This window comes from Hemiscyllium ocellatum, chromosome 34 (assembly GCF_020745735.1).
Source record: "Hemiscyllium ocellatum isolate sHemOce1 chromosome 34, sHemOce1.pat.X.cur, whole genome shotgun sequence".
Lineage (NCBI taxonomy): Eukaryota > Metazoa > Chordata > Chondrichthyes > Orectolobiformes > Hemiscylliidae > Hemiscyllium > Hemiscyllium ocellatum.
In genome coordinates, this window is record NC_083434.1 from 24,172,122 (window position 1) to 24,186,423 (window position 14,302).

General features: G+C 44.5%; 1 protein-coding gene across 1 annotated transcript in view; it reads left to right on the top strand.

Moving 5' to 3' along the window:
* The first annotated feature begins 398 nt into the window (after window positions 1-398).
* The window catches only part of LOC132832133 (E3 ubiquitin-protein ligase znrf2-like), a 196,470-nt gene continuing 182,566 nt past the window's right edge, over window positions 399-14,302 (top strand). Inside the window, exon 1 of the mRNA XM_060849868.1 lies at window positions 399-1,632. Within this exon, the coding sequence (XP_060705851.1) occupies window positions 1,137-1,632 (496 nt within the window). The 5' untranslated portion in view covers window positions 399-1,136. The remainder of the gene's footprint in view (window positions 1,633-14,302) is intronic.

Genomic DNA, 14,302 nt, shown 5'->3' on the forward strand with positions numbered 1-14,302 from the left:
ACTGTCCGATCTCTATGTATTGTTCCTGTCTCATTATTAGCGTGGTCTCGATTCCAGTCTCTCTCTTTCATTGTTACTGTGGTCTCTATATATTGTTCATGTCTCTCTCTCATTGTTACTGTGTGATCTGTATGTATTGTTCCTGTCTGTCTCATTATTACTGTATGGTCTCGATTCCAGTCTCTCTTTCTCTCACTGCTACTGTGTGATCTGTATGTATTGTTCCTCTCTCTCTCATTGTTACTGTGCGGTCTCAGTAAATTGTTCCCTGTCTCTTTCTATTTCTCATTGTTAACCGTGATATCTGTGTATTGTTTCCTCTCTCTCTATATCTCATTATGACTGTGTGATCTCTTCCTGCTGTTTGTGACGTTCCCTGACGCGAGGAAGGGGGTGGCCAGTCAGTCAGTCATTGAGTAAGTCTGTTGTGAATGTGTGTCGGTGTTAATGTGGCCGTCCTTTGGACTTTAATGATGCGTGTGTGTCGGCGTTTGGATGTCCCCCTGTCGAACAGCAAGCCAGCAGCTCCCGGAGCGTGAGGAAGGCAAACAGGGGTGGGGAAGAGGAAATAGTTGAAGCAACAGAGAGAGAGAGAGAAACAAAGAGAGGAAAAGCAACAGCTCACTTTTGTTTTTTGTTCTGATTGCCATGCTGTTGGTTTAGCGCGGAGATGGCGGATAGTGCGGGGCAGCAGCAGTCCGGAGGAACGGCAGCGGGAGCTGAATCGGGAGCGGAGCCAGCGCGGCACTCCCGCCGGTTGCGGGACCCTCACCCCCGGGCCACTTGCTGAACCTTTCTCCCTGTCTGCAACGCCGCTTCGGATCTCCTGCCCACAAGGGGCTGCAGAGAGGGTATCCGCTGAAGCCGACTCGCTTTCCTTACTGGGATCTTTCTGTTCCTCATCTCTCTCTCTCACACACACAATCCGGTGCTTTGGTTTTAAATTCTTTTATTTGTGGAGAATATCAGCAGAACAAGCGGTGGATTCGAGAGAAACACTGGGAATCTCTTTCTTTGCTGGGGGAGGAGGGGAGGGGAGGGGAAGGACCCAGGAGCGGAAGAAAGTGGCTCAGAAGTTTGCTGGCGAGCGATTTGAGAAGCGCCTGCCTTTCCCCTCTCTCCTCCTGGTCACCCCCATGGGGGCAAAGCAGAGCAGCCCGGCTCCGAGCGGTCGCACCCGGGCTTACTCGGGCTCCGACCTGCCCTCGCACACGAGCAGCAGCAGCAGCAACGGGAGCAGCCGCTCGGTCGGAGGAGCGGGAGCCGCAGCCGCTTCTACCTCAGGCCAGAGCTCCGGGCTGGCCGCTACCTCGGGCGGTAGGAGCGCCGCCGCCGCCGCCGCCGCTCTCAGCCCCAGCGGCCGCTTGCACTTGGTCTCCCCGCCGCCTCCTCCTCCTGCTCCTCTGGTCCCACCTCCCGCTGCCGGTGGCTTCAGGTCAGCGGCCGCCGCCACCAGCGGCAGGAACCAGTCCGTCAGCATCCCCAACAGCGGCGGGACGTGCAGCTCGCAGGAGGAGTCGGAGGGCAGCACCCCGGAGGAAAGGACGCCCGAGCGGCCGGGAGGACACGGCTCGGCTCCCCGCTTACTCATCGGCTCGCTGCCCGCTCACCTGTCGCCGCACTTATTCGGAGGTAAGCGCTTCTTTAGAAACGCGGGCGGTGTGCTGACATGATTTGGAGATGTCGCTGTTGGACTGGGGTGGACAAAGTTAAAAATCCCATAACACCAGGTTATAGTCTAACAGCCCAATTGAACCTGGTGTTGTAGACTATAACCTGGTGTGGTGGACTATAACCTGGTGCGGTGGACTATAACCTGGTGTGGTGGACTGACGATAACCTGGTGTTGTAGACTATAATCTGATGTGGTGGACTATAACCTGGTGTGGTGGACTATAACCTGGTGTTGTGTGATTTTTAACGGTGTGCAGAGAGGTCTCTTCACAAACCGAAGGCTCCTTTGTAATGGGACTCTGGTGGAAGAGGGATTTCCTATTGATATTTTTAAAAACAAATCTTTGAAACAATTCGGCCCTATTTTAACAGGTTCCATTCCTCCCACTGAACGCGGATTCCCCGGCCCTTACCCCTTTCCTAAATTAGATGACGAATTCTAGAGATTAATTAGGATCTCTACGCTGACCAGCACTGCCTTGTCAATATGGGAACTCCTGCGTGGCTCTCCTGCATCCGGACAGCGATCCTGCTTTTGTGAGGAGCCCCCAGTTCCCCAACTGTTTCACCTGCACCGCAGACAAATTTGTTTTCATTCTGTAGCACCTTTCATATTATTTACATCTGTGTTTTCAAAACATGTCTTTGTCCCCCCGCTTTGTCTGGCGGTCAACAGGTGATGTGGAGGGAGATTCTGTGCTGAGCAATCACGGCGAGGGAATTTCACAACTCCCACCGGCACGCGTTGCTTATTCCTCAATACATTATTTACTCAACTACTCGGGTTCTGATTCGAGAAAGCAATTTGCAGCGCCTGAGTGTTTATGTAGTCACTTTACCCAAAGCCAGTTCAGTGAATCCTCGGTATAAACTCGGCCAAATGATTGAGGAGCTTGACATCATAAAGAAGTGTAACCCGGCTGACTCCTGCTCTATCACTCGCCCCTTCCTCAGGCGTGGTTTGTAGTCAATCAGTGCCTCTCTGCTTTGAGCGTGAGGGATTTCTATGGTCAGGATGTTTTCTGTGGGGAATCGCATGGCCTCCTACCAACACCTCATCTCAGTAGCTTTTCCAAGATGAGTTGAGCAAAGTTTGGACTATTCCAGGCACCATTGTGGTCGTTCTTGAATGTGTTCTGCTCCCATTACATAGCTCACCACTCTAGTGCTGAAAGTCTCGCCATGTGATACAGTAAATGGCTAGTCAGGATGTTCACACACCAGTACAGTTTAGAATTGGGTAAGAAGGATGATTGGGAATTTAAAAACCTATAGAGAGACACGACTGAAAATGTATCAATTTTGTGGTTATCACATAATTAATCTTTCTTTGTGTTCCTTATGAATTTCTTCCAACCCCACTATTTTGCCTGGAGATATCAAACCATTCAGCCACTATAACCAGGAAGTTTGATGAAGAATTTGACACCAGGTTACTGTAATATTTTCCCATTATATATGAGGAAGAGTACAGAGGGGGACTTCCACATGCCTCTGTCCTGTCTGCAGGGAGACATCCAGTCTCCACTAAGCTCTATTCTCCCTGTGGTGGACAGTTGTTGGGAAGATTTTTAAATATGTACCTGTGACTAATTTTGTCATGAAGTAATTTACTTCCAACTTTTAAATAGGTTCCATTAAGTAGGTTGTGCAACGGTTATGATCCTAGAAAAGCAGGAGCCCTGAGCTAGAGATCCAGGAAATGTGTGCCAAATCCCATCATTGCCATTTGAATATTTGAATTTGATTTAAAAACAAAATGAAAGTAAGAAGCTAGAATTACACAAAGGAGTGAAGTAGGCCATTCAGCCCATCAAGGCAATTCTGCCATGCAATGAGATCATGGCAGACCTACTAACCCTCCATCCCACTTTCCTGCCTTATCCTCATAGGCCTTGATTCCCTTGCTGATTAAAAATCTGTGTATCTCAGCCTTGAATATACTTAACACCTCAGCCTCAACAGCCATCTCCGGTAAAGCATGCTGTAGATTTACTGTCCTCTTGAGAGAAGAAATTTCTCCCCTCTCTGTCTTATTATGAGATAATTGTATGCCTTATTATGAGATTATGCCCTCTGCAAATCACTTCTCCCACAAAGGAAGCAACGTCTCAACTATTTTGAGCCCCCTTGTTTGTTTCAATAAGAACTCTCATGCTCCTAAATTGCAATGAGTACAAGTCAACCTACTGTACCTCACCTTTCAAGAAAACCCCTCTATACCTGGGATCAACCTGTGAAGCTTCTCTGGACTACTTCCAGTGCTAATATATTAAGACAGCCAAATTGTTCACGTTATTCTAGCTGTGCTCTCACTGGTGCCTTGTATAATTGTAGCAAGATGTCTCTTTAACTCCATTCCCTTTGACTTGAAGGTCAACATTCTAATTGCCTTCCCTATTTCTCACTGAATGTGAATGCAAGTTTTTTGTAATTCATGTACTAGGATATTCCACATTCTTCTGTGCTGCAGTTTTCACTGGCCTTTCCCTATCTAAATGGCATTCAACTCCTTTATTCTTCCTGTCAAAGTGCATAACCCTACGTTTTCCACCTGCCAAATTTACGTCCACTCACATAACCTGTCTATATCCCTCTATTGACTTCTATATCATTCTTACAATTTACCTTCCCATCCATTTCGTATCATCTGAAAACTTGGATGTAGTACATTCATTTTTCTCACCCAAGTCGTTAATACATATCGTAAATATCAATGGCCCCAATACTGATCCTTGTAACAATCCACTAGATACAAATGCCATCTTGAACTGCCTCCTTCCTTGATCTGAACTCTTGTGGTCTATTAGTTAGCCAAACCCGTCTCAATGCTGATAAACTGCTCTCAGCACGATGGTGTCTTATGCTATTAAGTAGTCTTTATTATTGAAAGTGATCATTCAGTTCCTTATTCTTTTTTTTTGAGCCAGATCTCTATTATTGTTATGAAAAGGCAATTATTCGCTTTTTGCTAATTTTCCTACCTATTCTTAATTTATCATTAAAAATACTTCTTAAACATTTCACCTTTGCTTTCCTAATGTTGCCTACTCAAAAGGTAGGGATGAGTTTATTTAGTAGTCCAACATGTCCAGCAGGTCCCCTTCTGGAAGAGGCCATCAGTACAATCCAATGTTTCAACCTGTTCAGCTTGTTTCGGTAGAGGTCAGAGAAGGATGATGAACTCATTAGTCTTTTAACTGAACTGACTTTGAGAATCAAACTATTTTCAGAACTGGTCTAACAGCAGGGGAATTCCACTGCTCTGTAATAAACTGTTGGATGAGGAAGTTACAGTTCTGACATTGATAAGCAAGCCTGGTTTAAAACAGAAACTGTGTTTAAAAGGGGCAAAGTCTTCACAAAGGAAAACCTGTTACCAATTTGAAGAGTTGAAAGGTTATTTCCATTGCATCAAAGATCCTTGAACAAACAAAGGTAAATGTTGGGGTGCACTTAATGAAAGTGTATATTAATTAAATGACAACTGATGCTTTCCTGTCAGAGTTGCTGGAATAGATGTAACTCTGACTGCAAGTTCAGAAATAATGTCATATTAGGTACTATGTGACTTTTCAGTTTTTTTTAAACTCTCACTGTCCAAAACCTGATTATTTTATGATAGTTGGAAACTAAATATTTCTACAATAGCTTAGTGAACTTGATACAGAACTACTGGGGTGGACAAAGTCAGAAGTCACACAACACCAGGTTATAGTCCAACAGGTTTATTTAAAATCACAAGCTTTCAGAGCGCTGCCTCTTCATCAGGTGAAAACGGAGCAGAGCTCTGAAAGCTTGTCATTTTTAAACAAACTTTAGTGAACTTGAGTTGATGATAGAGAAGTTATTGCCTAACTTTTTCTTATCGGCAAACAACTTCATCACAATTGTCATACCAAATAGGATGATTTTGGCTGAGTTGCGCGACTGCTGTATTTTGACTGTATAAGCACAGTATTTCAAATTTGTAACTATTGGTGACATGGTGCTGTTTATTAATATATACGGTGATGAATTCTCAATACAAGAATCTATTGTGGTTCTGTGAATATTCTCATAGTTGTTTGACAGCTGTTGAAAATGATAAGGAACCCCTTGTGTAGTAACACATGCCCTGCAGTAATGGGATATGGGGTCAGTCACGAGTTGTTGCCAGCTTTCAGTTGGCCTGTCTATTGGTAAACACTGAATGGAGGCTGGGCACTTCTATGAGGAAGTGCTTAGGTTTTGTCACACTTGCACATTTCCAGGCAGCTTTTTTTTCTGCAGTATTCATTGATGGGACCTGGATAACATTGACAAGGTTAGCATTTTGTGCCTAATTTTAGTTGTCTTTTGGAAAAGGTTAGTGATTTATAAGCATCATTATTAGTGGCAAGGTTATAGAGTAATGAATTGTGCAAAGGAACAGAAAGGGAGAATGCTGTAGTCACTGATTACAGTCACTGGCTCAAGGAAGGAATGATAGGGAGATTAATAGCCCAGATCTTCCTGTCAACAACAATGCTGTAGCTTACACAGTTAACTGCATTCTAAATTGCATTCTTAGCTTTTACATCAGCTATGGTGGTAAGCTTCCTCTGTGTCTTCAGCATGGTTCAATTGTTGAGAGGAAATGCGCAGTTGAAACAAAACTGTACCCTTGAGGTCTACCTTCAATTCAGTCTTTACAAGTGTTTTAAAGCTAATCTTTAATCAATTTTTCACTCTAGTTTCTCCAGCTGCATCCATGCCTACTGAGAACAGCATTATATCATTCCAGGTTTTAAACAAAAAAACTAGGTATGTCCTGGATAACCAGCCCCTGGTTTACTCATTGCCAAGTCCCCATGGAGCCATATCTGGTGGACAGGAAGACTGGAGTTCCAGTGTAAGTTACACCCTGGAATCTCTGCCTTGCAACTTTCAATAGCTGAGAATGACTCCTGATTTGCAGCAACCAGGACCTGGAAGTTCTCCACCATTGTTCCTGTATCTAGGAAATATGGGAGTAAAAGGAGGAGGGGAGGTCTTCAAATGATGAAAATGTAGTAAATGTAATCAAATGTGTAGTAAACACTGAGGAGGAGAGCAAAATCTTTCAGGAGAACATTGATTGGTGAAATGAATAAGACCATAAGACATAGGAGTAGAAGTAAGGCCATTCGGCCCATTGAGTCCACTCCGCCATTCAATCATTGCTGATGGGCATTTCAACTTCACTTACTAGCATTCTCCCCGTAGCCCTTAATTCCTTGTGACAGCAATAATTTATCAACCTATAAATGGTATTTAATGCTGCTGTGTGTGTTTTGGTTTGAAGGATGAGTTATGAACTAAATAGTACAGTCTTAGAAGAGGACTCAGGAAAAGAGCCACCTCATTGTGTACATACTGTAGACAAATTTTAAGCATGGTAAAACAAGTTGTGAAACATATGGAATCCTTGGTTTTATCAGCAGAGGAACAGAGTACAAAAGCAAGGCTGTGATGCTAAACCTTTCTAAAATACCAGTTGGGTTTAGCTGGAGTATTATTAAATTCTGGGTACCACTCCTTACTAAGGATGCCAAGTCTTTTGAAGAAAGAACAGAAGAGATTTACTGGAATGGCACCAATTTGATATTCTTTATGTGTGTGTGGAATGACCGGTGGTTCTTAGAATGGAGAAGGCTAAGACAAGATTTGCTAGAGACTATCAAAACCATTAATTGCTATGAGAGTAAATTAAAAAAATCCCAGTGATAAAATGGTTACTACTTAGAGGATACAAGTTGAATATGCTTTGTAAAGGTATCAGCAACAACAAGAGGAAACATTTACTTATAACATGGCAAGGTCTTCTGATCTGGAATGCATTGCTTGAAGGGGAAGTGAAAGCAGATTCAATCATGGTATACAAAAAATAATTAGATAAAAGCCTGAGGGGGAAAATAATTACAGTACAATGGCAAAAGACTAAGAGGATGATCTAAATTGGATAGCTCCAACAAACAGCTGGTGCAGGCAAATATCCACTTTCTGTGCTGTTTCATTCTATGGTTCTATGATGAGTTTGAATTATATAAAGACTTGATAAGAGTGGTTGATACTTCCTGTTCAGGCCAAGTATTTGGGCGGCACGGTGGTACAGTGGTTAGCACTGCTGCCTCACAGCACCAGACACCTGGGTTCAATTCCTGCCTCAGGCGACTGACTGTGTGGAGTTTGCACATTCTCCCCGTGTCTGTGTGGATTTCCTCCAGGTCCTCCGGTTTCCTCCCACATTCCAAAGATGTGCGGGTCAGGTGAATTGGCCATGCTAAATTGCCCGCAGTGTTAGGTAAGAGGTAAATGTAGGGGTATGGGTGGGTTGCGCTTCGGCGGGTCGGTGTGGACTTGTTGGGCCAAAGGGCCTGTTTCCACACTGTAAGTAATCTAATCTATTCTAAAGTTGTTCTTAACAACATTGGAATGTAGGAAATAGGAGCAGGATGAGGCCATTCAGGCCCCTGAGTCTGTTTTGCCTTTCAAATAGACCCATCTCATTTTCCCATCCTTTGCCCATTGCCTTTGTTTTAATAATGAGAAATCTGTTGACCTTTATCTCGAATGTGCGCAATGACTGAGCTTTCACTGATCTCAGTATTCTGGGATTTACCACCTCCTGAATGGGGAAAACAAAATATGAATGAATAAAAAAAATTCTGAGACTATGTCTCTTGGTTCTAGACCAATCCTCACAGCCAATGAATGCATCTTTTCTGTATCTACCCACCTGAGCCGTGTAAGAATTCTGCATGTCAATGGGATCAGCCCTCAGTGGTCTAAACTAGAGAGAATGTCTGCCTTTGTCTCCACAATCTCCTGTTGACGGACAATCTGACCATCTCAGGAATCAGTCTGGTGAACCTTCATTGCACAGCTTCTATGGTAATCATATCCTTCTTTAAGAGGGTTTTGTCACACAGTGGTAGTGTCCCTGCCTCTATGTCACGAGGTCTTACTTCAAGCCCCACCTGCCTGGTAGGTGTACCATGACAAGTATGAACATGTTGAATGAAAACAATTATCCTTCCTTGGGTGAGGAGAGTAAAAGTTTACACAATGTTCCAGCACAAACAAAAACAGAAATTGCTGGAAAAGTTCAGCAGGTTTGGCAGCATCTATGAAGAGAAATCAGTTAACGTTTTGGGTCCAGTGACCCTTCCTCAGAACAGTCCTACAAGTGTGGATTCACTGAGGTTACATATAATTGAAACAAGACATTTTTATAATGTGGCTGTACATTGAATTATTTATTTAAGATTAATTTCCTTTTGCTCTCCCAAAGAAGTGAATATTGGCGAACTATACAAACATGATGATGTTACTTAACTTTAGTGCCCATTTAAGAGTTGCAACTTGCAGTTGCATTGTAATGAAGGATTACGGCCCTAATTAATTTGCTTCCTTAGACCTATTAGTTGGTAAAACACCTACAATCAACTTGCATAGTACAAGGAGTAGGCTATTCAACCCCTCAAACTTAATCTGTCATGTATTTGGGTCCTGGTTGATTTTATATAGTGATGCCATTTCCCCTCCTTGTCTCCATGTCCCTGCCTATCAAAAATCATTTTGGTTTCAGTTTTGAATTTTTCAGCTGACTGAGCCTCAGTGTCTTTTTGAGGGAGACTTTTCCAAATTTCCATTTCACTCTTGTCTCAAGTTGATTTCCTGGTTTTCATTCCTGATTGGCCACGTTATTACTTTTAGGATTACTGTAGGCCACTTTATTCTGGATTATCTTTCCCTATCAAAGCCTTCTTCAGTTATCCGATTCACATAATTAATTCATCATTAATCTTAATTACACCAGCCCTTTATTATCTATATATAAGGGAATATAAGGCTTGACTTTGCAACTTGTCTGCATGATTTATCATTCTGATGGATCAGCACTGCACCCACTCCAAGGGCGATGTATCCTTCCAGAGTTAGTGTCCAGAACTGACTGCATTTCTCGACATAGGGAATAGCCAGTGATTTTAATTTTAAACAGTAGTTTTAAAGCTAATGATGAGCTTTCTCTGACCAACTGGCCGGTGAAAGTTAATTTTAAAGACACTTCATTTGGACAGTGCACCCGTGGGCTGCAGAAGACAGCTAAAGCGTGGAAACAAAGTGCTGAGTGTTCATTTTCAGCCTCACGTCCAACAGGGGAGTTTGTCTCCCGGGTCGCGCTTTGGATTTGACTTTCAGGAGTTGAGACCTCGTGCGTGTGTGCAACTTGCTTCACGGCATTGAGCGGGGTTGGCTGCAGCGAGGGCTCATTATCCCACAGACAGGAAACAAACGGCCTGCCTTCCTGCAGCAACGAAAACCTGCCCCACAGATGGATTTTCTTGTCGTGACTTGTCTCGGTGTAATTTTTTTTATATTGCTCGTCTTTGCGCATGTCTGCTTCAATGTCCTTCAGTAGTTGCAGTGAGCTGGCAGGTATTATCCCTTATTCCTGGATTGGATGTTCTCCGGGCGTGTTCTCTTAGTGAAAAGGCCCACCCCCCTTTTGTACAGCAGCTGGCTGCGCGCTCAGTATATTAATGTTGCTTCAACTACTCAGTAACACAGTGGCCCTAACCCTCTGCAAAATTATAACGTTAACCATAACGTGTCCACGCACCGTTTGGTGCTGTCTTGTAATGCATCAAACTTTAAATTTGTTGCAACATCTCTTTTACACAAAACGTCATTTATCATGGCTGTGATAAATAAGAAATTAGATTACCTATAGTGTGGAAACAGGCCCTTCGGCACAAGCCCACACCGACCCTCCGATGAGCTACACACCCAGACCCGTTCCCCTACACCTAACACTGCACCCTCCTTCGACTGACTGAACTGGTCCCCATCACGAAGGACTCAAAGCCCTCCGCTTCTTCCTCTCCCGCCGCACTAACCAGTACCCTTCCACTGACACCCTCCTTCGACTGACTGAACTGGTCCTCACCCTGAATAACTTCTCTTTTCAATCCTCCCACTTCCTCCAAACTAAAGGAGTTGCCATGGGCACCCGCATGGGCCCCAGCTATGCCTGCCTCTTCGTAGGATATGTGGAACAGTCCATCTTCCGCAACTACACTGGCACCACCCCCCACCTTTTCCTCCGCTACATCGATGACTGTATCGGCGCTGCCTCGTGCTCCCACGAGGAGGTTGAACAGTTCATCAACTTTACTAACACCTTCCATCCCGACCTGAAATTCACCTGGACTGTCTCAGACTCCTCCCTCCCCTTCCTAGACCTTTCCATTTCTATCTCGGGCGACCGACTCAACACAGACATCTATTATAAACCGACTGACTCCCACAGCTACCTGGACTACACCTCCTCCCACCCTGCCCCCTGTAAAAACGCCATCCCATATTCCCAATTCCTTCGTCTCCGCCGCATCTGCTCCCAGGAGGACCAATTCCAACACCGCACAACCCAGATGGCCTCCTTCTTCAAGGACCGCAGATTCCCCCCAGACGTGATCGACGATGCCCTCCACCGCATCTCCTCCACTTCCCGCTCCTCCGCCCTTGAGCCCCGCTCCTCCAACCGCCACCAAGACAGAACCCCACTGGTTCTCACCTACCACCCCACCAACCTGCGCATACAACGTATTATCCGCCGCCATTTCCGCCACCTCCAAACGGACCCCACCACCAAGGATATATTTCCCTCCCCTCCCCTATCAGCGTTCCGCAAGGACCACTCCCTTCGTGACTCCCTTGTCAGATCCACACCCCCCACCAACCCAACCTCCACCCCCGGCACCGTCCCCTGCAACCGCAGGAAATGTAAAACTTGCGCCCACACCTCCACACTCACTTCCCTCCAAGGCCCCAAGGGATCCTTCCATATCCGCCACAAGTTCACCTGTACCTCCACACACATCATCTATTGCATCCGCTGCACCCGATGTGGCCTCCTCTATATTGGTGAGACAGGCCGCTTACTTGCGGAACGCTTCAGAGAACACCTCTGGGCCGCCCGAACCAACCAACCCAATCACCCCGTGGCTCAACACTTTAACTCCCCCTCCCACTCCACCGAGGACATGCAGGTCCTTGGACTCCTCCACCGGCAGAACACAACTACACGACGGCTGGAGGAGGAGCGCCTCATCTTCCGCCTGGGAACCCTCCAACCACAAGGTATGAATTCAGATTTCTCCAGCTTCCTCATTTCCCCTCCCCCCACCTTGTCTCAGTCGGTTCCCTTAACTCAGCACCGCCCTCCTAACCTGCAATCCTCTTCCTGACCTCTCCGCCCCCACCCCACTCCGGCCTATCACCCTCACCTTGACCTCCTTCCACCTATCCCACCTCCATCGCCCCTCCCCCTAGTCCCTCCTCCCTACCTTTTATCTCAGCCGGCTTGGCTCTCTCTCTCTTATTCCTGATGAAGGGCTTATGCTCGAAACGTCAATTCTCTATTCCTGAGATGCTGCCTAACCTGCTGTGCTTTGACCAGCAACACATTTGCAGCTGTGATCTCCAGCATCTGCAGACCTCATTTTTTACTCGAAATTTAGCACGGCCAATTCACCTAACCTGCACATCTTTGGACTATGGGAGGAAACCAGAGTACCTGAAGGAAACCCACACAGACATGGGGAGAATGTGCAAACTCCACATAGACAGTTGCCTGAGGTGGAAATTGAACCCAGGTCTCTGGCGCTGTGAGGCAGCAGTGCTAACCAATATGCCACACTGACACATATAAAGTAGTAGCTGGGCAACATGTGGTCAACTATTGGGTTATGCTATTTTTCCAAGGTCTCTTTAACCTTGTTGTAGTTGTATTAAGGCCAGAGAGAGGTTGGAACTTCGCAAACAGTAGTTCGAGATTCAGTTGATGCTAAAGAGCAAAATAGGTTCTCAAACATTTTTGTAATGTCACCCTTTGGTTTCCAACACCCCCTGCTCCCTTCCAGATACGTTGATTTATAATCCTGGTCCTCACGTGGAGTAACTTTTGACATTCTGATAGATATATTCACTAACTGAACATATGATGTTTTCTCTAAGTAGATTGTCTGATCTTGTGATCAGACGTTTCCCCTCAGCTGGCCATAACACTCACATGGTCTTGGGTTGCCATTCTGTCTCTTCCAGAATCCTGAAATATTGCAAGCACCTTCCTTAACTTTGCAGAATGTTGAACACATTAAATATGCTCAAACTAGCTTGTGTTACTAGTAATATATAAGCAAGATTTACCTCTATCTTGATATGCATACTATTGTATAAATTTGGCCCTGAACTGACTGGCAACCCCCTTGAAGGGCAATCTCTCCTTTGTGAGGTGAATGTAGCCTACCAACTCCCACCTAACAAATCGATCAAACATCAGCTTAGCGTTTGCTCCAACCAAGATCAGCTAATTGAATTTGCAGTGTGCCTTGTCAGCATGGTCCCAAATTACTCCACTTAACACCTCAAACCATAATTTTTATTAGGCTTTGTTAAAAGACGGTTTATTTTTTGATTCTCATGCTACTTTCCAAGGGGATTGGAAGAGCTCACCAGATGTCATTCCTGCCTGCCACCTATCACTCAAGTGACATCACGTTCACAGTTCAACTGGTCATTAATCTTATTGCAGTTTCTGAGATCACTCTGTCTGTAAGATGCTTGACATTATTTCCTGTTGTAATAACTACACTTCAGAGCCATTTCATTGGTTGCAAATTTCTTTGCAATGTGCTAGCAATATGAAAAGTACACATACAAGCTCTTTCTTTCTATTTAACTGTGTCCTGTCAAGTTTGGAAGTCATGGATGCATTATTGAGATTTGTGTCACGGGATTCATAATTTCATGAGTGGCTCTTTGATAACTTATTAGATCAAACACATAATTAAATAATGGCCAGTGTCTTAATTAATGGATCCATCCCCTGGGTATTTATATTGCGTTCTGTTTGTATCATACATCTGATAGTTTGATGATTAATAGGAATGTAGGGTTTCTTTCTGTGATGCATCAAAGGTTAATGCGATAACTATATGTTACTCTATTATACTCGGGATGTAATTGGAACAGTGTCTTTGAGGTCAACATTGTGGATTTAGAAAGTTTATGTACCTTTGTCGTTCTCTTCATTCATTGTGTGATGTCAGTTACAATGTTTGCACTCAGAATGCCATTAATGTCACGTGTTTGGAATACTTACACTCTGAACTTTGTTTTAGTTGCTAAGTCCACCTCTTTGCTCCTGGTGGCAAAATCCCCTGCTGCTTTAGTAAGGGAACTAGATTTGGTAGTGTTAGCTGGTTCAGGAGTCTACTTCTGTGACAATTCAACCTAAACCTGCCTTCATTATGCTGTGTGCAATGTATTTTAAAACTTTTCTAACTCAAGATAATCCCTGAAAGAAATTTTAACAAGAGAAAGGTAAATTGATGCGTATCCCTGGATTATGGAAGCTTTAATCCAGATAACATGAGGTACAAATATTTATCTGGATATAACTAAACATATGAATTGACAGTTGGTGTGTTTACTAATACAGTACAAACCTTCATATGTCAAGATTAGAGTGGAGCTGGAAAAGCACCGCAGGTCAAGCAGACTCATTCCTGATGAAGGGCTCCTGCCTGAAACATTGATTTTTCCTGCTCCTGATGCTGCC